Raw genomic sequence first — 26,545 nt, forward strand, 5'->3', positions numbered from 1 at the left:
ATGATTTTTGTGCCAACTGATCTTGTATCACTACTGGTGTTGTTGATGACAATGCTCTTAGCATGGATAACTACCCAACACTACCTGGCACCTTGCAAGAACTTCCCACCCGGACCTTGGGGCTTACCTATCATTGGCAGCTTTATGTACTTCGGATCTGACATACACACAGACATGATGAAACTCTCAAAGAAATATGGTGATGTTTATAGTCTGAAGATGGGATCTCATACAGCCACTGTTGTCAGTGGAGTGAAGGCCATACAAGAATGTCTCGTGCAGAAAGGAAATGATTTCGCTGATAGACCTGATACGTGGACGATCGGCCTCTTTAACCCAAGATGTGAAGGTACACATTTCTAGCAGTGGATTGTCAGTCGTTTCTCCAAATTTCAAATGATACAATGTTATGTAGTGTTATGGTATAAATGTATATCCTTCAACAGGTATTGTTCGTGGTCATTTCGACAATAAATGGCAACACCGTCGGCAATTCGCCCATGCAACGCTTAGAAGCTTCGGATTTGGTAAAACATGTATGGAGAGTAAAATATGTGAGGAGATCTTGTTTTTGTTAGACGAATTTCGGGTAAGACTATACTATAAACCCAAAATCTGATATAATTCACTCTATTTAATATAACAAATTGCTATTATCGCTGACAAGCTTTCAGTTCATGTCAATGGAAGGTTATCATATATCCCATGATTTGATTTGCATGTTTCTGCATGGCTGTTCTGTGGCTAGACTATTCACTTAGCATGTATAATACGTAGTACAATACCCTTTGTATAAACAATTTCTCCAAAATAAATTCAGTTCACGCAAAAACAAAAATATCCACTGTGTGATAATAATTTTATCTTATTTTAGGATATTCAAAATCAACCTATCAACGCAGGCAATATCATTAACAGGAGTGTTTCCAACATAATTTGTTCAATAACGTTTGGTAAACGATTCAAATATTCTGATCCAAATTTTATTTTCATTGTTGATATCTTGGGGAAATGTTTTGAGAGCCACGGTAAAGTGTATGTCTTGGATTTTCTACCATTTGTGAGACCATTTAACCAGTCAAATATAAAAACTTTCATTGCAACTCGTAAAGATGTTGAGAAGTTCTGCAAACAGCAGATTGATGAGCATCGTGAAGTATTTGATCCAAACCACATTGGAGACTTCATCGATGCATGCTTGGCTGAGCGGACCAAACACAATAGCAAAGTAGATTTCACTGATGATCAGTTAAAATTTATGTTAGTGGATATCTTTGGCGCCGGCACTGAAACTGTAGTGACTACACTTATATGGGGATTACTGTTTATGGTTCTACATCCAGAGATACAGGAGATAGTGTATAATGAATTAGATCAGGTATGTGAGGTATATATTTATATATCTATATGATTATATATGATTTTCGAATGATCTGCTCAAATTCAACAGCATTCATGTAAATGATTCTAGCAATTGTACGAATTGGATAAAGTCCCAACTGATGTAATCTTGGTTTTTTAAATCTTGAACAAAGGTTGTTGGAGCAAATCGCCTTCCGAGACTCAATGATCGTAAACACTTGCCTTATACGGAAGCCACTCTTTTGGAGATACAACGAATTGGAAGTATTCTACCATTCGCACTACCACATCGTGCCTTGAGAGATACTACTCTTGGTGGATACAATATTCCCAGTGGAACTGCAGTCACTATATTACTTTGGTGAGTGATATCTGTACGTATTCAGTGAGCAGCTGGCCTAATTATATGCGTATTTTCGCCTGTGTACTATACATAATCACTATATATGAGCATAATATAATTAGAATAATTGGAAGAAATTGATCAACTGCATACAATGTACATTCAGGAATACTTGGTTAATAAATTAGTGTACAGTCGTACTCGAGATGTTATGAGGTGTATTATCTTTAAAAACATGGTGCCAATTTGCACTAATTCTTTTTTATAATAACCCTTGCAACAGGTCGATTCATAGAGATCCAAATACGTGGCCAGATCCAGACAAATTTGACCCTATGAGGTTTTACGATGAAAAGAATAATACAGTCAAGAAGTCGGAAAATTTCATGCCTTTTTCTGCAGGTGAATATGTTTTATTGTAAATGTTTTCTTGGTTGGTGTTTACGTTAGAAGTTTTGTAATACGTAATGTCACAATCCGATGGGGGTATAAGGCTCCAATTCATTTTTTCTATATTTTATTGTAATTTTTGAATAGTTTTTGATTTACTTGACGTTGTTTTGTTTTGTATATGTCGTACCTCGGTCGCCTTAACTACATCTGACTCAATGCAATATCGTGCAAATCTAGCTTAAGAGTCAACCAATCAGAGCAGGGGTTACCAACTTCTGAAAATATAAAGAGGAGAAAAATAAAATACCACGTGTTTCTAAAATCCAACTAGTTTAAAATAGTTTTATTATTTTTATCTATGGTGAATACACCATGTAAAATAAATCTGTAAAGTAAATCTTGCTAGGGAAGTAAATATTTATTCCATGTGATGAAAGATGTTCTGTATCTGTAACTTGTTCCCGAATAGTTGAAATAGGTCATTTTGCACTTGTGCATGTCTTTACCATGAAATATTAGATCAAAATACCAGTCCAATAAATGAATTGAAGATGATAAAGTATCACAAGTTCTGAACTGCAGAATTTCTCACTATAGCACCAGATTCCAAGCTTGTCCATTAAAAACAACCAGCTCAATTGCTCTGATACTTGGTATCAAATTGCGCTGGCAGTTTTCAAGAAGAATTCATTGCTCGACTTTGCTACCACAATGTTCTCATTGTAGTACAAATCACAGAAATCGACTCATGGACTGATATGATCGACAGTTTGCCAAATATAACCACAGATATGGGTGAATGCAAGTGTTGATGAAAACACAAGACCTGTGACACAACCCCACCACCGTATTCTTTTCCATGTGAGAAAACAAGTTGAAGAAAACCTAAATTAGCTTGAAAAAGAGGACACCATCGAGTGCGCACAAGGTCACCTTGAGTTCACCCAATTCTAGTATCAGAACCCAACAGGCCCAACAAGATTAGAATATGCTCGTAGTTTAAAATTGTTTTAAACCACTAGAAATATGTGTGACGATATCTACATTGGTGGCATCGATAAAACAGATCACGACAAGCACCTAGAGCAAGTTTGCAGACAACTGCACGACAATGACTTCACAATCAACCAACATTTTTGCATACAAATGGGTAAACTCGATACATTCCTCTACAAGCTAGCACCATAATTTGTCTGCTTTAAGCATGAACATTCTATTTACCGGACAACTGTTGAAGGAATGGAGGAATTAATCTGCCAGCAAGAAGCACAATGTGTTTCCATTGGAATGCCGATACTTTGCTAAAAATATATAATACTATATAGGTCACGTTTCACGATTTAACTGCACTTCTAATTAACGTTCGGAGAAGGTTGGAGGAAAATGCAATAGCCAGCTGGATTTAAGTCTCACGTCTTGATTGTGTTATGCATTTGTAGTTTTGTATTTCAATGTTGTATTTTTGTAGGTCGACGTGTCTGTATGGGTGAACAGTTGGCAAAACATGAATTATTTCTATACTTCTCAGCCATGATGCATCAGTTCAAGTTCACCTTGCCAGTCGGAACCAAGAAACCCTGCACTGAGGGTGTTCTGGGTATAACATTGGTCCCCAAACAATATGACGTTGTCATCAAAGAAAGACACACTTGATGTGTTTGTGTGATGTCATTATTTGTATTATATGGAACATGCACACACATGTGGATTTTGAATATTTTTACTAACATTAGTGTTGGATTTCAATAGAACATTGACATACAAAAGTATATATATATAACGTACATAACAAGGTAAAGACGTGTCATGTTTCAATGGGCACACATTAAAAACCATATAAAATAGTTTAGAACATTTTGGGATAATATAGGTTGGGAATTGCCATTGTACTATTATACAGTTAAGATGAATATTGTTTTAATCAAAAGGCGCCATTGCTGGCTATCACAAAATGCGTCAATATCGAAATAGGTTGGTTGTTTACTATATTATTTTATAGGAATTACATAATTTGAATATTTTAGAAGCATAATATAAAGGCGCAAATATTCGAGACGACATTTCAAATACCCCCAAACTGAATTATTGGAACAAATATAATTTACTACACTATGTAATAAAGTAATACATTTGATATTGTAGAGACACTCGTGAAATGTTTTCTATCTGTAACTCAAATTGGTTCCAACTGTCATTATTTTTATGTTTAGACTACATTTATGTTATGTAAATATCACTATATTGAAATAATGTATGCAGGAATAATAAAGGAAGTTGATATATTTATTGTGTGTTGTAAGACATGTGAAATGTTCTTATATGGAGGGGAAAATATACCTGTATGAAATATTCTGTATATAGTGATTTATTATAGAAAATAGCAAAAGCGCAGAGATAATATAAATTAACAATTATTTCAACTAATGGTATATATTTATCATGTCATGTTCTTTTCAGTACGTTGTTCGTGAAATTGTGTGGAACTGCTTTTTCCTATTGAGTTTGAATGAGTGTGAAAATCATGTGACGTTGTGCTATTTTAGCAATCAGGGTACCGCTCTTTACTGAGCATATATTATTTGAAGTAATAACCATGCTCATTCAGGAATCCAAAGTTGTATTAATATGTTTATTTACAAAACGTGTAACGTACATAACAAAAACTATTATACATTTCAAAAGTTAAGATCAATAATACCTAGTTTCTGTTGCAATTAGGGGAAATGTTAGTCCTGCTAAAGATAAAGTAATGTGACCACAAAAGCAAGATTGTTGCATATCTGTTGTCTTTTATCTGATCACAAATTTCTACATATTAATATGCAATCAAATTGGATATTAACATCATTGGTCATGTGACCATGTAAATTGTTTCTGAATAAATTTGTAGTGTCTGGTCAGTAATTGGGAGTGAATAATATGTTAATATAATGTCAATACAAATCAGATTTTCAAAATTTGCAATCTAATATATGGTCACAAACTTATTTGCTATTTTTTGTATCCAAACTCAAGTAAGGTGCATGTCTTTAGTATCGTAATCGTGTGTTATGGTATTACACAATTAAACAAACACAAATTAAAACACTTTACAAATTTATGAGTACGAAGAATAAAACCAACACGAACGTGTAACAAGTGACTAACATACAATGTATGTTTGGGATTATACAACTTTGTGTCAGTTAAAGTTTACTCATCAGATCTATATTTGTGATCTGTTGTATAAGTTGATATGCATGTAGGGGGTAATCGAACCATTCATAAATATATTTGCAACCAGAAACGCACATATCATTAATCAGATCACTAACTGGACATGTATCAATTTGTTTTAAATATCAATGAAGAGGGTAAATGTGTGAAAAGATATAATAATATAGCAAAATATTAAGGAAATTGCTGTCAGTCGATCATATTTGATGCAATTGTGAAACTAGATGCCTTGACACATTTAATTGAAGAAAAAACATGTTACCGATACATTTTCTAAAAAAAAGATGGCTGCCAGTCATCATGTATTATGTATGTACCAAATTTGAATGAGAACTGACAAAGCATTCCACATTTTCAAAAAAAAGATGTCTGCCAGTCGGCCACATTCGATTTGATTATGAAACCAACTGACGTAATTGTAATGTTGTTATCTGACATGTAAACATCGTATCTGTTCCTGCCATCTGGCGCATGAGTCATGGTCATTGCTATAAATAAATCACTTGTACTTTAGCATTGAAACGGGTTGTATCTAGTCTTACTTGCTCCCTATTACCCAGGCATTGATATACGGGGTTGTCAATACGTTACATTGGCGACGACGGATTCAGGAACTCATGGCGTCCGAAAGCATCCCTCACTATGAACCATTCCAAGTCCACGAGGAACCTAGCACCTCTGGATAAAGGTGGGAGGAATGGTTGGAAGGATTTCAAATCCTGATGATCGCGTGTGACATCACGAGCACTAAGAGACAACGAGCTCTACTTATCCACTACGCGGAGAAAGAAGTACGACGTGAAATCAAAGCACTCCCAGACACCGGCGAAGAAGACGATGTCAAGAAACTCATCGAAGCTCTCAACAAACGTTTTGCTCCAAAACGAACGAAAGCGTACGAAAAACACGTGTTTCGTCAAGCAAAGCAAAAAGATGGTGAGTTGACGGTACCACGCCCGGTTACAACTTCTTGTGGCAAACTGCAATTATGCCAACCCTGACGAGGAAGTTTGCACACAAATCATTGAACACTGTACGTCACAAAGACTAAGACGGCGAGCATTGAGAGAAGACATGAAGCTAGAAGACTTGTTAAACTTTGCCAGAATGATGGAAGTCTCTGAGTCTCAGGCTGCGGACATCGAGGGCAACCTGCATGCGTCAACAGTCAATGCAGTTAGCCGAGGCTTCAAGTCTAAACATAATAAACGTGGAAAACCAAAACGGGTAGCCGTCAATGAATCGCGATCAACCTCTCGATTATGCTACTTTTGTGGGGGCGATTATCCTCATGACGGACCGTGCCCGGCAAAAGGCAAGAAATGTAAATCATGCGGGAAAGATGGACATTTTGCCAAAGTTTGCAGATCCAAACCAAACAAGGAAAGAGACCGCAAACCAAAACGATCTATAAGGCGAGTGGACGCTGACACAGATTCGAGTAGTGAGTCCAGCCGAGACACCGACCAAGCGACATACGTATTCGGTATACGCACGGAAACTATTCACGCAACCAAGGCAAAGTTTCCAACAGCTGACATCACAATTCACGGTAAGAAAATTAAATTCTTGATTGATACTGGTGCATCGATGAACATAATGGATGAAAGTGACTTTGCAAAACGGGAAAGTCAAGTTGAGACAGACTTATACAAAAGTATTTCCATACAAGAGTCAATATCCAATCGAAACCCTAGGCGAATTCCGGACAGACATCAAATGTAAAACGAATACTGGAAGAAAATCGCTATCGAATATATTAATTCATGTCGTCAAGCGCAACGGTAATTTCGAGGAATCGCTACTAAGTTTTCAGACAGCAGAAGATTTGGGACTCATACAAATAATTAAACAAGTCGGGAGACAGACCGCAACAGACAAACTAGTGAGCGAATACAATGATTTATTCACAGGCCTAGGCCAACGACTGATGAAATCATTCAAGATCTGAACAACTCCACAGTGTTTTCCAAACTTGATCTGAATCAAGGCTATCATCAACTCGAGCTAACACCGGCATCGAGGTACATTACTACATTTAGTACACACGTTGGTCTACGCCATTATAAGTGACTCAATTTTGGAATATCATCGGCATCCGAAATATTCCAAAACGCTATTAGACAAGCAATCGAGGGTATACCAGGTGCAAAGAACATTAGCGATGATATACTCATACACGGCAAAATGCAGGAAGACCATCAAAACAGTCTGAAAGCTGTATTCCAACGACTACGCAAAAGAAAACTTACTCTAAACAAACGAAAATGTGAATTCAACAAATCAAATCTCATATTCTACGGTCATCGATTTTCAGCGGAAGGTATGTCACCAGACCCAGATAAAGTCGCGGCTGTCAAGAATGCCGAAGCCCCAACAAATGCAACTGAGGTGAGAAGTTTACTCGGTATGGTAACATATTTCTCACGATTTATACCCGACCTAGCGACTATTACGCAACCCCTTCGATTATTAACCGTAAAAGACACGGTATGGGAATGGTCGAGTACTCATCGTAATGCGCTCAACACGATCAAAGATCGATTAACATGCAATTCATTCATGGCATACTTTGATACGAATAAAGAGACTGAAATCGTAGTAGACGCAAGCCCTGTTGGTCTAGGAGCAATGCTCACTCCAAAAAATGGTGATGAAGACGCACCACGAGTTCTGAGTTACGCGAGCAGATCACTTACTCCAGTCGAACAAAGATATTCTCAGACAGAACGCCAGGCATTAGCTGTTGTATGGGCGTGTGAGCATTATCATTTATATGTATATGGCAAACCTGTAACCATAGTAACCGATCACAAACCGCTAGAGCGTCTCTACAACAACCCAAATGCTAAACCGCCAGCCAGAATCGTGAGATGGGCTCTACGGCTACAAGACTATTTATTCAAGATCGTGTATAGGCCGGGAAAAGACAATCCAGCTGATTAGATGTCGAGACACCAGAACACGAAAAGCACGCCAAACAGGAGAAAGAGACAAGAGAAAGTCACTAAAGAATATATCAACTTTATCGCTGGTCATGCAGCACCCACGGCGCTAACCTTGGATGAAATCAAAGAAGAAACGAAATCTGATCCCACACTGCAAGCCGTAAACATGGCGATTAAAACTGGTAGATGGTACGACCACACGAATTCTTCAGACATCGATTCTACAGACATCGACCGAATTTCTTTCGAAATGGTGCGAAAAGAAAGGGAATCTCTAACACTGGTGTCAACTCAAGATCTAATTTTACGCGGATCACGAATTATCATTCCGAAATCGTTACAAGAGCGGACAGTTAGTCTTGCCCACGAAGGACACCAGGGTGTAGTCAAAACGAAAAGATTACTGAGAGAAAAAGTTTATTTTCCCAACATTGACAAGCTGGTGGAAAATAAAATCAAAACCTGCTTAGCCTGTCAAGCCGCCACACCACAAAATAGGCGCGAACCGTTACAAATGACGTCACTTCCTGACTACGCATGGCAACACGTGTCGATGGACTTCTGTGGGCCGTTCCCCAGCGGAGATTATTTACTCGTGATAATAGATAACTATTCCAGATTTGTTGTTGTTGAAATAATACGATCTACTTCATCGCGAATCGTAATTCCGATACTCGACAAAGTATTCTCGGAATATGGTATCCCTGAAATCGCAACATCAGACAATGGACCGCCGTTCCAGGGCCACGAGTTTAGAGACTTTGCAAGACATCTTGGTTTTAAACACCGTAAAGTTACTCCCCTATGGCCACAGGCAAACGGAGAGGCAGAACAAATGATGAGAACGCTAGGAAAAGCCATCCGCACAGCGCAAGTTGAAGGGAAGTTGTGGAAACACGAAATGTACACATTTCTGAGAAATTATCATGCGACACCACACAGCACTACTGGTCAGTCAAAATGTGGGTCTACAGTGTCGATAAGGCGTCCCTGAGTCAGCAGTGTTATGTATGTTGGGAGCTCCACAGCTGAAAACAGCTGGGACTGACAACACAGCTAGGACTGACAGTGATGGGGAACGCGTCCCCCTCCTTGTAGGAGACCATCACTGTGTTGTCTGTGTGGAGCAGAACTCTGTGGTCTCGAACTACAGGTAGAAAGTGTGGTAGTGCTAAGTGCACTGCTTTCAGTTCAAGCCAGTTGATATGGCAGTCCCAAAACTAATGTGGGGGCCATATACATTGGTCTTGATCGTCCAATTGATGCGCTCCCAACCCAAGGGAGGCATCTGTTACCAGAGTCATAGCTGTGGTGAGTGGGTCCAAGGGGACCTCCTGTCCGATGCTGGCAAGTGACGACAACCAGGGCAGGGCTTCCTTTGCTTGGTCCGAAATCAATACCCACCTGTCTAGTTCCCATAGGTGAGCTCGGTGTTGTAGCAATAAGCATTGTACCCTTTGAGCCGCATTAGTTCTTGGAGGGACACTGAGGGAATGCTGACCAGGTGTTCGGCTAGGCTGCTTAGCACCAAGCAACATGCTTGAAATAGATATACCAAGCCTACCTATGTGTCAAACTCAATGCCCAGGAGCACCAACTGTTGCATTGGGTAGGAATGGAACTTGTCTGATTTACTAAAGAGCCCAACTGGTGAAGTCAATTCTGTGTAAGCCTTACTTGCTTGGCTAATAATCGCTTGTTTGAGTTATGTAATAACCAGTCGTCTAGGTACGGATTGATGTGTACCGACGTTTGGTGAAGCAGCAGCACCACCTGTCCCATCCATTCTGGTGAAACGAAGCGGGCTGTGCATAACCTGAAGGGGGCACCCGAGATTAAAATGTATGGCCCAACTGGCCAACTCGAAGGAGATGGCAACTCGCCGGGTACATTGATATGTGCAGGTAGGCCCCGCTCAACTCTAGTGAGGCTAGCCAGTTGAAATGGTGGATGGAGAGAACGCTGAATGGCGTCTCCATGCAGAACCGATCGAGGAGCACATACTGATTCAGTCTGCATAGGTCCAGAACTGGATGCCCACCACCTGTAGATTTGGAACTACAAACACATTTGAGTAGAAGCCTTCACTCAATGCCGGCTGATCTACCTTATGTATGGCGCTCTTTTCCAGCAAACAGTCTACTTCCTGTCTGATTGCCTCCACCTTGTGGGAGTCCCCTGGCAGTGCCCTCAATGGGGGAGACATTGACCGCGGAGATGGATAATTCAGCGGGATCCTGTAACCATATGTCACAACCTGTAAAATCCAGGGATCAGTCACCCGCCGCCTCCAAACTGGACTACACCGGCGAAATCTGTGTGCGACAGGGATATGTGTCCATGGGTTCAGCAGTTGCGAGGTGTGGGTGCTCTCTTCTCCAAAGAGGTGGATTTCCCCAAGGCCTGCAGTAGTCACTAAGTTGTGACCTGGCTATTCGCCGAACACATGCCCCCTGTTGCAGAGGTAAGTGTAAAACATGCTTCCCTCGTTGCTGGAATGGACGATCGCCCATCAAGGATGATGAGCCACCACCTGGTTCCTTCTTCTCTGGGGGTGCACCACTACTCTTCCCTCCCGCTGAAGGGTATGAGCCCTTGCCTCCTGGCTGACTCTGGCTAGCGGATGTTGCCTTAGGGCGTTGTGTATTCTGTGCTTGGGGCGCCCTCCGTTTACCCTTGTCAGTGACAAACTGGCTAGCAGATTTGATCTGAACCATCTGGTTTGTTGCACTCTGAAGCTCTGAGACTGCACCCGCCATCTCCCCATCAAAGAGGGTGGGAGATGTCCAGTCTGTGTAATTGAGGTGGTGACGTACTCCCTGACTCAGTTCGCAAGACAAAAACTCACGCGTCTAAGACAGCATCTCCTGACCCGAAAGTCCTGCCCCCAAATCGGAGGCTTGGCTGCCAGTATTCCCATTGATATTCAGTGCCGGAGGTTCCAGAAGCGACCCAGTGCAACTAGCCTGAGCCTTTGCCTCACCCAAATCAGTGGACGAGTCACAGCTGAGAATGGGAGGTTCACCGGAAGAGACATGTTTTGAATGCGAGCAATGCTTTTGTGTTTCTTCCTGCTTGTCGGCCGAAGGGCCGCAGTGAAGACAGCTCACTCCGACTGCATCTGATCTACCCAGCCTGCCAGGGACGATTTTTCATGGCTCTGGAAAACATCCCAGGCTTCAGAACTCCAGTGAAAAACACACGCCTTCAAGGCAAAAATCCTGAACGCTGCATGCAGTCATGGCAAAAATAGCATTTCAAATGCGGGTTCTATGCTGGTAAATTCTGATTATAACCACTGCACAGTCGCCTCGGAGACAAAACTGCATAAAATGAACACGACATGCATGAGGGAAGTGAAATACAGTTGGAAAATACGCAGAAAAAAACTTACAACGTGGTTAACCTGTGTTGCCGGGTTTTAAATTCTTGTAAAAAATTATACACAAAAACCGACACGGTGGTAAAAAATAAGGTAGCAACTCAAGCCAGAAACCTGGACAGAAAACGGCAGCCTAGTCTTCATCCCCATTGCTGTGGAGAAAAGAAAACAGTGAATGTCAAGGTGAGGTGGCGTAGCCACATTAACTCGGTCACGTGGTTCGTGACGTAAGGAAAAAATCTTAGGGTCATGGGGCTTCCCCTGACCTATATTGTATCTCTCCGTCATTTGCAGAATCGCTGATTAATGCCTACAGTTCAAAATAGTCATTTTGACTGACCGGTGTCTATGGTGGGTAATTAAACGTAGTGAATTATCGTGCTGAGCGAAGACAAGGAAATCACTGATTTCATCTTGATACCACAAAAGGCTGACTAGAAAGACCATGACATTTGCTGCCGGTAACTCATACACACATTCGTATTAGTGTAGGGAATTCCAGAGGCTGTAGTAGTATTAATTGTTATTATTATCGATTGTATTGTTTGGAGATAATTATTTATTGTACGTGGTAATTTTACCAATATTGTGTTTTCATTACATGCGAGTGCCGTTATAGTCTGCATCTGGTTATTTATCGAAAGTTTATGACGGGTAAAAAAAAAGGACCCACAATCACGGGTATTGGGTGGTGTCCTTAACGGACCAATTTGTTTGTGCTGACAATGTTGATAAAAAATCAAGAATATATTTATTCGCTAATTGACCGTTTTAATATTATCTAACTAAACATGTATATAGATTTATTTATTTATACAGACTACACAATTGTATATGTCCGTACACCTACGGAAGTTCAGAGGAATACATATAGATGAAACCTACCATAGTAAAATAATTAGTTCCGTCCCCTTGGGAATAGTATATCCACCAAGTGAAGTGTCTTTCAACGCACAATGAGGTAGTGATAATGGTGCAATACTACCAAATCGCTGTATTTCCAAAAGCGTGGCTTCAGTATAAGACAAGTTTTTACGATCGTCAAGTCTCGGGAGACGGTTTGCACCAACAGCCTGGAATCATGAGAAACCGAATAGTGGTCGGGATTACAAACAACGTTCAACATAAGGACACTCAATAGTTTGAAGCAGATGTGGCTATTTCACAATTATGCGATTCAAGATACACCCTGCTTAATTTGCACATGCATGTTGTATAGTACGTACCTGATCAATTTCATTAAACACTCTGTCCTGTATTTCTGGATGAAGAACCATTAATAGTAACCCCCATTTAAGTGTTGTCGCTGTTGTTTCAGTTCCAGCAGCAAAAAGATCAGCTAATGTGTGTTTTAACTGGTCGTCTGTAAGATCTTTATTGCCGTCTTGTTTCATTGTCTCAGCTAAGTATGCATCGATGAAATCACCTATGTTGTCTGGGTCGAATACTTCACGGTGTTCATCAATTTGCTGCTTGCAGAATTTCCTCAGATCATCACCAAGTGTATTGTAGTTATGTATATTTGATTGATTAAATGGCCTTCGAAACGGTAGAAAATCAAGTTCATACATAGTGCCCATAAGCTCAGACCATTTGCCCATAGTGTCAATAATGAAACTGAATTTTGGGTCCGAATAGTGGAATCGTTTACTAAACGTTATCGAGCAAATTACGTTGGAAACACTCCTGTTAAGGATGGCGCTTGTATCGATAGATTTATCCTGAATATCCTTAAAATGTAACATAATATAATGGTTTCACATGTATTATCGAGCAATTTCACAGACGATGTTCTAGCTAAGGATATATCCATAATTTTGCTGCCCATGTACAATGACTTTGCTCCATAAACTTTTCTCACAAATTAGATCAAGTCTTAGCTAATGCATGTAACACGAGTTCTGATTGGTTGCACAGATGTATGGAGCGAATGGGGCCTGTGTCAATCGAATTTTAATAGTGATCCTTACCCTAAATTCATCCAACAAGAACGAGATTTCTTCACATATTTTACTCTCCATGCTGGTTTTACCAAATCCAAAGCCTCTAAGCGTTGTGTGGGCAAATTGTCGACGACGTTGCCATTTCTCATCGAAGCGTCCACTAGCAATACCTGGCGATAGACGGTTATTACATGAAATGAAACTATAGAGAATAAATGGCGCTAATCTACTTTTTTTTAGAATTAGTGGTCTCAATCGTTGGTTGTTTTAATTAGTTTATTATTTTATTGAATACAGTTTTATTTGATTAGTACCTTCATATCTTGGATTATATTGTTCAACTGTTCAAGAATGTGTTCTATCAGCAAAATCTGTTCCTTTTTTTACCAGACATTCTTTGATGGCATTCACTCCATTTACAACAACGGCTGTATGAGATCCCATCTTCAGACTATAAACATCACCATATTTCTTTGAGAGTTTCATCATGTCTTTGTGTATATCAGATCCGAAGTACATAAAGCTGCCAATAATAGGTAAGCCCCAAGGTCCGGGTGGGAAGTTCTTACAAGGTACCAGGTAGTGTTGGGTGGTTATCCATGCTAACAACATTATCATCAACAACACCAGTAGTGATAACGGATCAGTTGGCACAGACACCATAACGTTACAACTGCATGAAAAACAGTCTGTAAACATATATTCAAATACGTAACGGAGATTAATCGATGATGACAGCTAATTTAATGGCACCATCATTGTTCAGTTATGTGGCACAAGTTTAGAACTAATACTTCAACGATGGTTATGACCATTCAAAAATATATGTGTATAGTAGGAATGATATACGACCTGTCAAATAGCTCCACGGGGTTGATTTTGGTTTCGGGCCAGGTGCTATCACAACATCAGGGAGAAAGTCATATAAATTTGGCCGCACTTCGTTGACTGGGACAGCAATAATGTCCACTTTGCGCTATAATAAAACTTAACGCACTGTACAAACAATTTTGTTTTGACTCTGGTGTGCCAGAAATTGATCACAAATATTACAAATAAAATAAGTTGAGTAAATCGTGTCAAATGTAGCAGGACACGCTTTTCCTAACAGGTTGGAAACCAAATGTAAAGTAAACTTACGGAACAACAGAAGTAGATATATGGAATACCTAAATTATATTGAATACCTTAATTATCAATCTGATTTATACAACGAATCATTGTTAATAGTACAATAAAATATCATGCAAATACATTTTAGCCATGCTGTAAGGCAACTGAAAAATACAATGGAACGATTCAGTGATGAACGTATGCTATTTTATTTAAATACAGATATGTAATGTCCGCTTTGTAATTTGCCTGTGAATAATTCAATGCATACTACGACTATTCTAATACCTTTTCGCTTGTGTGATTTACTGGCTTAAATAATGACGTTATATTCGACAACCATCACTTTTTCGTTGTGTTCCATTATTGAACGTGCAGATAAAGCAATGGGTCATGTGACCAAAGGTGGTATAAAAATAGTATAAAACCAACCTGCCATTGGTTTATATATACATACAGTTAACACAATTCAACATTTATGTACAGATTTCATTAAATAACATCAGTATTATTATTATTAATTGAGAATCATTATTTCAATTTACATAATTACATAGGTTAAAATATTGTTGTAATCTACATATTCGACACTGTAGATTTTTGCCATTTTTAGATTTTTTTAAATTTGCTAATAGTGTTACACTGGTTCGTGACAATGGACTCTCTGTTGTCCAGAGAGATCAAATGCCACATATTACATTTTTCAGGAATAAACTCAATGAATTCAATGGAAACTCGTCTCTCAATGGGTAAAACAGGGAATATGTAGAAAATACTAAAAATCAACCTACCCTTTAATGCTTTAATGATGGCTGAAATCACTCACTGCAGTCCACACAATGTTTAGTTTGTGCCACTATGTGTTTTGGCGCTCTCTTGCATGACGCCCTCATACCAATTTTTAACACGTGTTACACATGTCGCATGGGACCCGTATCGAACTTGATGTAGCGTGACGACCATCGTCTTTTAGACGTTTGCAAAGCGCTTATTTTTAGTAAATTCATATTTAGACTCAGCTGTCATGATTACATCCATCATTTAAACAGATTTATTCCAATGTACGCTATGATAATCAATATAATATTCCCAAGTGTGGTTTGAACTAGATAATTATCGTAATTTTTGTCAGTTACTGTGGAGCTCGACCACATGCTGTAAATACAGGATATTGTTTCTAAAGTAACTTGATGGAGGACGAGTCCCACTGAAATACTAGATGTGAACCAGGATTTATACTTTACATCGCGTATCAATATCAAATTTGTGACAACTGTCACAAAGCAAATACGATAAACAAAAAAGATAAACAGATAAATATTAAACATAAGTTTCTTCTGATAAATCTTTTCTTGAACATACGAATCATACTTTATTTTCACTGTACGAGCGAATATATTGTAGCTTAACTAAAAATGCGACAATGGAATTTATTGTTAATAATGATTTAATCTAGTTATATGAACAATGAGATTTATGTATTATTAGCAAAAACATGATAATGAAAATTGTCAATGTATATAACCATGTCCACAATGCACTAAACCATTATATCCAGCTGATTTTAATATGGAACTCACTGAACACATCATTATTTAAGTTGATAGACTATTGGTCTGTCAGCAAAATCATTTTCCTCTTCACTAGGCATGTGTATTGCATTGACAACAAATATTTGAGAACCCATCACTATATTTATAGTTTCATCATGTCAGATAAATAAATAAATAAATAAAACTGCCAATGACTGATATAATATGGAATCAACAAAATCAATAAGTAGAATTACATCACTTTGTAACCATTTATAATATGAACACATATATATATAAATCAACATGCATTTGACACACAGAACAGTATGGCCATCGCGAATAAGTTTTCACCACCAAGTGATATAATTGTTTATACTAGATCTACAACACACTAAATCATGAAATGATGAGTGTTAATGTGTCTAGGTACACATTACTGCAGTTCTAAACCGTCACATTATGCACAAACAAACGCAATAACTCCACTTAGTAGTTTTTCTTTCAACAAAGTTGATAACATTGTGTACGGTGAGATATTAGTTAATAGTTAGTTGCCATATCACGAACATGGCAGTTTATATGGTTGTTGCCATGGCCGATTGCAAATGTTACAAAACTCACGTAGGTCTACTAAACATTTCTTTATTTCCATTTTTTAGCAAAAGTGGATGTAGGTGCAGACGAAGAATAAATGCATCCGCGGCAGCAATCACCTTTTTTAGCTCCGATCTTCAATGACAACAAAGCTAAATAAATAGATAATCCCATTTCAGTTGTATCACAGTTATATCTTCGACCTCAATAACACGAGCTACGTCTTTATAGACGGTATGTATGTGAGGAATATTGTGCATGTTGTAGATTCAACTCTGCTTGATATACATCTATGCTTCAAATATATTTCTCTTACAAAGATTTGATTGTTCAAATTGCGAGGTTGTCACCCTATTTTAACAGACCAAAACGTATAATACTCCATAAGTGGATCGATCTGTTTTTAGAAATAACACCTGGTATTTGAAACAAAATAAATATAATCAATATTATTCAAAATTTTTAATTTTTACTTTGAGTTATGTGGGAAAATCTGCTCTTTAAGTGCAAAAAGTGTAAGTAAATTTGAAAGTAACACCAGTATTGCAGTGAGTCAAAGAGGTCACGAACTTATAACAATATAATGCCACGCTGACCTCTGGATGAGTGTGCATACATTCACAGTTGACATTCCGAATGATAAGTCCCACGTTTAAACCCTGAAAGACTAACAAAATCATTGAAAAATGACCCTTTCATGTTCAAATACACAAGCCACTGAGATAACGTAATGCGTCTTAGACGTCATATTAATTCCTGTGATTAATAAACAGTGACAATGCGTTATATGTTGACATGGTTATTGGATATGTATAATAAATTGAATCAAAGTAACGAAATCTATTTAGTCGCTGTGGCCTAATTATATCATGGCATTGTCGATATGTGTAGAATGTTATATAATATTGCTATTTCAGACGATATATATTAATAATTTGTTTCGGAAAATTTCGTCGGCTATTTTGACAAATAAAAAAATGATTTAACATGTCAGGTATTCCGCGATCGTGGTGTAAGAATAAGACCACAATATTCTAAAAAAACACTTCACATGTAAATTACAGTAAATGCATCAATAACGAGATTTCGACTATAGGAGCTTTCTGGGAGTTTTAAATTAAAAAAAATATATTACGACTTCTATTTAAAGGCGTTATTCTCTTTCTCAAAACTGAACGGTTGGCGGTTTAGGTGAAATGTACTTGTATACAATTTATACTGATGGGTAATCAGCGTGATCGAAATCACAATCGAGCGTTATAATATCCCGAATATGACTACAAATCACAAACCCGCATGAACTTTGAAGGCCGCCTACATTAAAAATACTTATGGGGTCTGAAGAGATCAGGGGGTACCTGATATTTATTTCAGTTGAGAGGGGGGGGGGGGTGAAATAAACTGTACTGTTCAGAGGGACTTAAAGTTTGTGTAATATCATCTACTGGTATGTACTTAAAATAATGTTAGTATCAACAACAAACTGCAGAAACTAACAATACTTTATTATTATTATTATTATTATATATATATATGGTCTTTATTTATAATAGAAGGCCATCGGCCCATAATATCTACATACATTATTTATATTTAAAAATAAAATTACAATTTTTAAACAATTGACAATACTTGTAGCTCTTTTTGCAATTTCATTGCGTGAAAAGTAAAGGCTCTCAGTCTTTGAAGAAGATCTGTATTTTTTGTACCCATTAATTTGTAATATTTACTGACTGTTGGGGGATTTAAAAAGTTAGCAGGAATATACTTTATTCTTAAATTAATGTTGTTACTGTTACAAAGCAAGCAAATGCGTTCACTCCTATCTACATTATTTTTTCTATCTGTCTCAATACGAAGATAGTGGCATGAACAGCGGAGTCGAGCTAACATTTGAACATGAGAATGCACTTTCACACAAAATAAATACTTTTCAGGTTCCAATGAAAATTTAAATTCCCTATAAAATGTCAGTTTCTCTAAAGTACATACCTGGCTGAACCAATCAGTATATAAAACTTGTTTCATTTTTTTCTTAAAAATGCGCAAAAACACATTTACGTTATTGACAGTTTGTGATTCCCAAACATCATCTAAATTACATAAAAATAATATATTTTTGACATGACTAACCCAGGTTAACCTGGATCTAAGATTGGATTTTTCAATATTATATAACATAAGGTAGCATTTCTTTGGGTAACGGGTTTCTGGCATTTTTAATAATTTTGTCCAATACCTAATGCATTTTAATGCCGTGTGAAAATAAATAGGAAATCTGCCACACTCACCCAATACTGCAACATTTGGAGCATTGCAGGAGATACCCAAAAAATAACGACAGGCTAGAGATTGTACACGTTCCAAACATAAATGATTTTCAAAGCCCCATACCTCGGAACCATAAGTTAATATTGGTAACACCATAGTGTCAAACATTTTAAAAAATACATCAAAGGATAACATACCAGTAATTTTTGTAACCCTGGTAATATTGAAAAATGCCTTCTTTGCCTGTTGTGATAATATTTTTGTTGGCTTCAGACCAAGAAAGTCGGTTTGAAAAAATAACACCTAAATATTTATAATATGGCACCACTTCGATTTGTTCCCCATCGTAAGTCCATTCCTCATTGTTTGAAAGTTTACCCCCAGCTTTGAATACAATCACTTTAGTTTTAGATAAATTTACAATTAGTTTCCACTTATTACAATAAGAACTCAATGTGTTAAAGTGTCGCTGTAAGCCAATGACAGTGTCAGAGAATAAAGCGACATCATCTGCAAAAAGCAAGCACATAATTTCAACCAAATCCGGTGAAAGTTGTATGCCCCTCTGAACCCCAGAATGTATCTCGTGTGCCAATTCATTTATAAAAAAGGAAAACAAAAAGGGACTAAGCATACAACCCTGACGCACACCGGTTGGGCAGTTAAAATACTCAGTACAACTAGTAATAGATGTGCGCACGCACGACTTGACATCTTTGTACATAGCATAAAGCATTTTGAACATTTTACCTGTAACACCACCCCTCAGCAGAATATACCACAATCGTTGGCGTTCAACCGTGTCGAAGGCCTTGGAAAAATCGACAAATGCACAGTAAAATTTTCCACGTTTTTTAGACAGATATTTTTGAATAACGCACTGTAAAATGAAGATACTATCAACAGTTGAATAACCAACACGAAAACCAGCCTGTGATTCATCAATTTTTCCGAAGGCCTCCGACCAGAACCCGAGACGTCGGTTTAAAATAGACGTGAATATTTTGCTAAATATACTTAGTAGAGATATTCCCCTGTAATTATCGGGTCTGTTTAGTGAACCGTTTTTGTGAAGTGGTACAATGATAGCCCTTGACCACTGCTGAGGAAAAATACTTAATCAAATAATCTGTTAAATAGCACAATTAAGTACGGCAAAAGATAATCTATATTCGATTTAAAAAATTCCCCTAGTAATCCATCCGGTCCGGGTGATTTGCCATATTTTAACTTGCGAACCGCTACTATAATTTCTTCACCCAATATCGGACTATTTAAAAACTCGCAGTTTGCTTCCGACTCTACTCCAAAAGAAATATCAACACTGTTAATTAAATTTAAAAACTCGTCAGAAGGAGGGAAATCATCCTGTCCTGGTGAATCACAGGGAGTAAATAATTTACTAAAATAATCAAACCACTCATCAGGTTGGATAGAGTTAATACTAACAGGTATGGACGATAAACGTCGCAAAATGCTCCAGAACTTTTTTGAATCTTTCAATCCCAATTCCAATTCAATCCTTTTTTCACAGAAAAAGGCACGTTTTTTCTTTCTACACTCAAGTTTGAAATTTCTTTTCGCGGCTTTATACAAATTTAGCGAATCAAAGCTATTATCAACTCGGAAATTTCTCAACAATTTATACTTCCCATACTTCAAAGCTTTACACTCGTTGTGAAACCAAGATGGCTGACTAGGATACTGTGATACGTTTTCGGGTGCCCGTCGACCCATTCCACACAAATCAGCTGTCCTCGTAAAGATATTACTCAGATTATCAACAAAATTAAAAATGTCATAATTAGGGTCGGAAATAAAGCTGTCAAGACCTTTGTCAACTAAACTAGATTTGGGTTTGTGAGAAAAAACATGTTCTTTACTCAGTGACCAAACGTAACGTTTTAAAACTAATTCATTTGTTTCATTCTGAGTGGTAGTCACATTTGGTACACTGGCATTTAATGAAAAAACAAGGGAAGGTGATCGGATTCCGTACCAACTGCAAAAGTGGACAATATTGTAAACAAAATAGAGGACATAATAGTATAATCAACCACGCTGGCACCCGAATTGGCGATGCAAGTGAATTCCCCGTGTTTGGCATCCTCGCCTAAGCGGCCATTTATAATATGCAAGTTAAACGTACAACACAGGGAAAGTAGCGACCTCCCGAAACTATTTACTGTTTTGTCTTTTGAAACCCGTGTTAACGCAAAATCATCTTTGTCATAAAGGTAATCGGAATCAAGCATATATTTCGTATCATCATCTATTATATAATCAGGTAATTCGCCTGTTCTAGCATTCAGGTCACCAGTAATTATAATGTAAACATCGTTCAATTTAGTTAGAATGTCCACAAGTTCATTTTCTAAAAGTTCTATGCCATTTGACGAAGAAAGACTATTATAGATGACTGAATACTGAATAAATGCTACAAAAGAGAACATCTTTATCTAACCCAAAAATATTTCTATCAAACAAAAGAAATATACAATCATGTAAAGCAGAATTTAAGCGTTTGACATACCTGGATAGATGGTTACGCACTATAGTGCAGACACCCCCAGCGTATCTACCACGTGTAGTGTTACGTTTACGGGATGTACTGTAAAATGTAAATCCTGGGAAATGTTGGTCAAACTGATCATCATTTTCTGCCCATGTTTCAATAAAAGATACTACATCAAAATTTTTAAAATTTAAAGAACTAATTTTGTTATTCAAACCTTGAACATTCCAAGTTTGAAAACTTACTATGTTTGGGCCAAGGCCACACCCCTAGTTTGTTATGTTTGTAGCCGTGTTTCTGGACCTTGTAACTCTGTTGTTTTCTTTGTACTATTCATTTCTATCTTCTTATCTATTACAACCAATTTTCCACTCTTGTAATAAGCAATTTTACCTTGCTTCTTATAATCCGTAACGGTTTTACGTTGTCGCTTTGTAAGGTCGTTGCCAATGCCGATACCAACCTCCTTAAGTTCCGATCTGGCCGCCAACGCAATCATTTTATCGTCCCAGTGGTGAAACTTTACGATAACAGGACGCGCACTATTTGTTCTACTACCTGGTGCTCGATGTGCTCTAACTATATCACGAGGTACCCACTGCTTTTTGTTCACATGCATATTCAAAATACGCAATACTTGCTCCTTGCATTGGTCAAACGATTCATCCGGTATCTCCTCAATTCCGTCCAGCCGAACATTTTCTCTCCGCAAGATCGATTCCGATTTATCTGCATCATTTTCTACGGTTTCTATGCGATCAAATAAAAGTAGTACACCATATCTTAATACATGGCCTACATGGGTTGTATTTAGATGTTCACAAAAGTTCATTGAACTAACATGTTCAATAACATAAATAAATTTGTTATAAAAGTGGCTTTGGTTGCATAAACATGTTCAGTGAATTAATACAATGAAGGGAAGGGGTTTTTGTGATTTACCTGTGATCATTCTTAAGGAAATATCATATAACTATCAATTTACCAGTTTTAATATGTCAGTCATGGATTTCTGTTTTCATTGAAAATTTTACCAATTTGGCATTGTCATAAATCAGGCTAGGTTGCCGAAGCACGTCTTTTTGTTTCGCTATTTAATTCAATGTTGGTGACTAGCGGACATTTACTCGTTTTTCTGATACATTTTAAAAATTAGTTACATGAGTGAATGATAACCATGTTGGTTTAAACAAATCAAGTTTAAAAAAGCTTTAGATACTGGAGCTACTATATTCGGAACATGAATGAATCAAACAAGGCTAGATTGTCCATACACAAATCTGACATGTTAACCAAAATGACATGTCTAGTTTATGAAATTTTTGTGAACACAATTCTCAACCCTAAACATGCAAGTTGTTTATTCTAAAAAATAGCATAACGGCGTGTGAACCGTATGTGCAAACGTGAAGTCGCTATCATAACAAAATAAAAGGTACAATTGTGTTGATATGTAGAATTAACAATATATCAACAAATTAATTATTGATTTATGCTTTAATACACAATTATTATGCCCAACTATTTGACTTATATCACGTATCCACACTCTGACAAATTTATTCAGTTCAGAAGCAGTCAACTAATCGTGTAAATAGCCAGGGGCCGACGGGTAAATATAGGTTTGCTGGCGGTATATTTTTTTCGCATTTGGAATGGTAGTTTTATTGCTCTGTACATAGTTGAGTGGATAAAATAAATTTTGGTGACATGGCGGTGAGATTTTTTTCTCGTTTGGGTTGTTATTTTTATTTTTATTCATGTTGTAGGCAGTTTACAATGAGCCACTAAACAACTCCCGAAGTTCATTTGGGCACATGTATTTTTATTTGTCAATATTTACGTTCGGTACAATACATACTCTGAGAGCCCTCAGCGGGTAGGACATCCGTTCTTTTTACCATCGAACCGACCATTGTATCACTTCCCTTGATTGCAGAAGCTGTTTGACTAAAACGTTCAGTAATAGGAGGGGGATGCATGCACCTCATGTTTTCTGAATGGAGTAGAGGGGAGGAACAACCGAGCAGCTTTTGGGGTATCATAACGTTCGTCAATAATATTCCAAATTGATAGAAACAATTACATGAGCATTACCAAATAATTTGAATAATCAACATAAGGAACCATTACCTAATGTATGTAGTTAACAATGGAAGTAATTTATTAGTTCATTTCACCCAGTGCTCGTATTGTGACAGTAACTATCATACGACCTCTTAATACTCCGCCAAAAATTGACAATCACGTACATTTGGTAAATTAGCGTCCTTACAAACGGCTCAAAGAATGACAAATGATAAACCGGACTTATAATTATGTATGTATATAATAAGGAAGCCCATGGTTGGCCAGTTGGAACATAACTTAGGAATGGATGTTCACTAAATATTTTTTTGTCCGATCTCCTCCATAATTGTAACAAAGCAATGATCATTATTATAAATGAGCATTAATAAACGGATTAAACGTGAATTCCATTACATAGATTAGAAAATCTTTAACACTACAAACTACACATGACAAATTATTCAGTTTTAACTGTACGATTTTGATCAGAGACACATAATACATATAGTTTTATAGATAATTTTCCGTTCACTCCGAGATCTCGCGTAATGCATACTATGAACTTGTTAGGCATGAAATAACCAACAGTTTTGCGGTTGTCGAATCCCACGTTGAAGTCACTGCGACACTATGACCTTTGTTTGTTCTGTTTTACGTTCGCATGCATGTATGTATGTATGTATGTATGTATGTAAATGAGCATACACACGCCTTCACGTCGCTCTCCTGGTAAATCGATTTTTCATCCTTTTATAGGTCAGTTATTACACTTTATTTCACTGCACCTTTTTTGTAACCTTCCCGTTTTTGGTTGGTGCTTCTCTTGGTTGTTTTGGCAAAAATCTGCCTTGTTCTCAGTTGTTTTAGTTTTCTCTGTTTGTGTTACTCGTCAAGAGGCCTGCCAAGATGGCCGCCTCCATGACGAGTACACGTGTCAACCCCTTTGCCGGGTTGACACGAAAACATGGAGTTAAATGCATGTCACTGGATGGCGTTAAAATTGAAAAATATGTTGAGGCTTTCTCACAGCTTTGTGGTCCGGAAAAAATTGTTGCAGCTTCTCGTGCTAATGGCAGCGTAATTGTTTTCTTTAATTCACTTGAGTCTGCCGAATCTGTGTGTGCATCTGGGTGTGGAATTGAGCACACATTTATTACTGTACAACCACTCGTGAAACCCGCAACGAAAGTCGTGCTATCTGGTGTACCCCCGTTTATACCCGATTACCTACTACAAGAACAACTTTTACGGTATGGTAAAGTAGTGAGCAAAATAAATACAATCCCACTAGGCTGCAAAAGTCCCAATTTGAGACATGTTAAAAGTTTTCGCAGACAAGTATACATGCTGTGCGATCAGGATAAACTAGAAGGTGTTCTTAATATCGTTTTTGAGGAGCGTACTTATCGTATTTATTTGTCAACGGACGAAATTATTTGTTATAAATGCCACAAAAAAGGCCACACTCAACGTAACTGTATTCAGACTATAACACCTGTACCTACACCCGCAGTCACTAACAATACAAACCCACAAACTGGTATTCAAAACGATAATAACGTAAATCAAAACCCAAACCATGACGATAGCACTCCCCCAAATGATATGCAAATCGATAATGTTACAGATAGTGAAAACAACACAATCGATACCATACAAAACGTTAATATAAATAAAGACACAAATATGAACGAAGCGATCGACACAACGTCATCTGAACCAGCTCAAAACAAACAATCTGCCACGCGTTCAGTCCTTTCTAATGCAAATGATGCCTCTCAAAATGAGTGTGTCAATGACAATACACCCACACCGTCACTCATTCAAACAGACCCGCATTCCACTGAAACAATTGACACAACCACTCGCTCAACTGAATCTGAACCAAACGGCTCAACAACTACCACTGGTGCGGCAGAGGTACAAACCCTCTCCGCTTCTCCTCTCTCTTACGCTGCTGTCACTGCAACGCCCATTGATGTCTTTGACAGGAAGCAGACCTCATCATCCTTTCCCTTTCACGACATGGACGATGTGGAGTCTGTCGCTTCTGACGTGTCAGATGTGTCCCAATTTCTCCAGGAGGAGAGTGCAGCTGATTTAGAAGTTTCTCTACTTCCACATGACTCTTTGCAGAAATTTCTAGACGAGTCCTACAACTCAAAACATCTTATGGAACAAGCAAGCCAGTTTTGTCCTGACCTCCGCTTACTAATAAGATCGCTAACTGATTTCCGCAAAAACAATGACCTGCCTTCCAAGGAAAAGGTCCGCATCCAACGACTATCCTGCAGAATCGCTAAAAATATTGGGATCACAAGAACACCAGTTGAAAACAAACGGAGCAATGAAATCCTCGATAAAAAGCGTGGTATTTCTACTACCTGTAGTAGAAGGTCAAAAAGAGATAAACAGTAATTGTATCAACTATAATAATGGATTCTCCACTTGTGACGTATCAATGGTCTATTTGTTGTTCTCATATTCATCCATATATGAGTCTTAGTTTTATTATATTATTTATTGTTCCAATAACTGGATATATGTTCTTCATAGTCATTGCTTGTCAGATTTTAACATCTGTCTTCTTGCCTACATTGTGCTATTTAATATCCTTATTTGTCACAATCATCAAATCGATTTTGGGGAGTGTTTTCACAGTTGAAATGAAACTCTGCTCTGCTACTAGTCTTTCAGGTATGGTCACTATGGCAACAATGCTTCTTGGGTATAATTTGTACTGCTCAGTCGTTGATATTATAAAATCAAACATGCAGATTGCTCTTGCAGTCGATATTCAACTATCCTCCGTTATTTGTATGATAATTTTGCCAGCTATGTTCACCATAGCAACAACGTC

General features: G+C 37.8%; 3 protein-coding genes across 3 annotated transcripts; 2 read left to right on the plus strand and 1 right to left on the minus strand.

The window, feature by feature from the left end:
• Positions 1–1,232, plus strand: LOC146735063 (cytochrome P450 18a1-like). The gene is made up of 4 exons (XM_085507350.1): positions 1–349; positions 447–589; positions 875–1,156; positions 1,182–1,232. Exons 1-4 carry the CDS (start codon positions 1–3, stop codon positions 1,230–1,232), a joined length of 825 nt encoding a protein of 274 aa, XP_085363476.1.
• Positions 1,233–1,632: 400 nt separating this feature from the next.
• Positions 1,633–4,527, plus strand: LOC146735064 (cytochrome P450 2U1-like). The gene is made up of 3 exons (XM_085506750.1): positions 1,633–1,723; positions 1,989–2,107; positions 3,567–4,527. Exons 2-3 carry the CDS (start codon positions 2,041–2,043, stop codon positions 3,749–3,751), a joined length of 252 nt encoding a protein of 83 aa, XP_085362876.1. The 5' UTR covers positions 1,633–1,723; positions 1,989–2,040; the 3' UTR covers positions 3,752–4,527.
• A 7,045-nt stretch (positions 4,528–11,572) lies between these two features.
• LOC146735065 (cytochrome P450 2B11-like) lies at positions 11,573–13,731 on the minus strand. Its single transcript, XM_085506751.1, has 4 exons — positions 13,615–13,731; positions 12,871–13,374; positions 12,530–12,717; positions 11,573–11,796 (listed from the first exon to the last, which is right to left on the minus strand). Exons 1-4 carry the CDS (start codon positions 13,663–13,665, stop codon positions 11,778–11,780), a joined length of 762 nt encoding a protein of 253 aa, XP_085362877.1. The 5' UTR covers positions 13,666–13,731; the 3' UTR covers positions 11,573–11,777.
• Positions 13,732–26,545: the final 12,814 nt, after the last annotated feature.

This window comes from Saccoglossus kowalevskii, chromosome 13, assembly GCF_978046115.1.
Source record: "Saccoglossus kowalevskii chromosome 13, keSacKowa6.1, whole genome shotgun sequence".
Taxonomy (NCBI): Eukaryota; Metazoa; Hemichordata; class Enteropneusta; family Harrimaniidae; genus Saccoglossus; species Saccoglossus kowalevskii.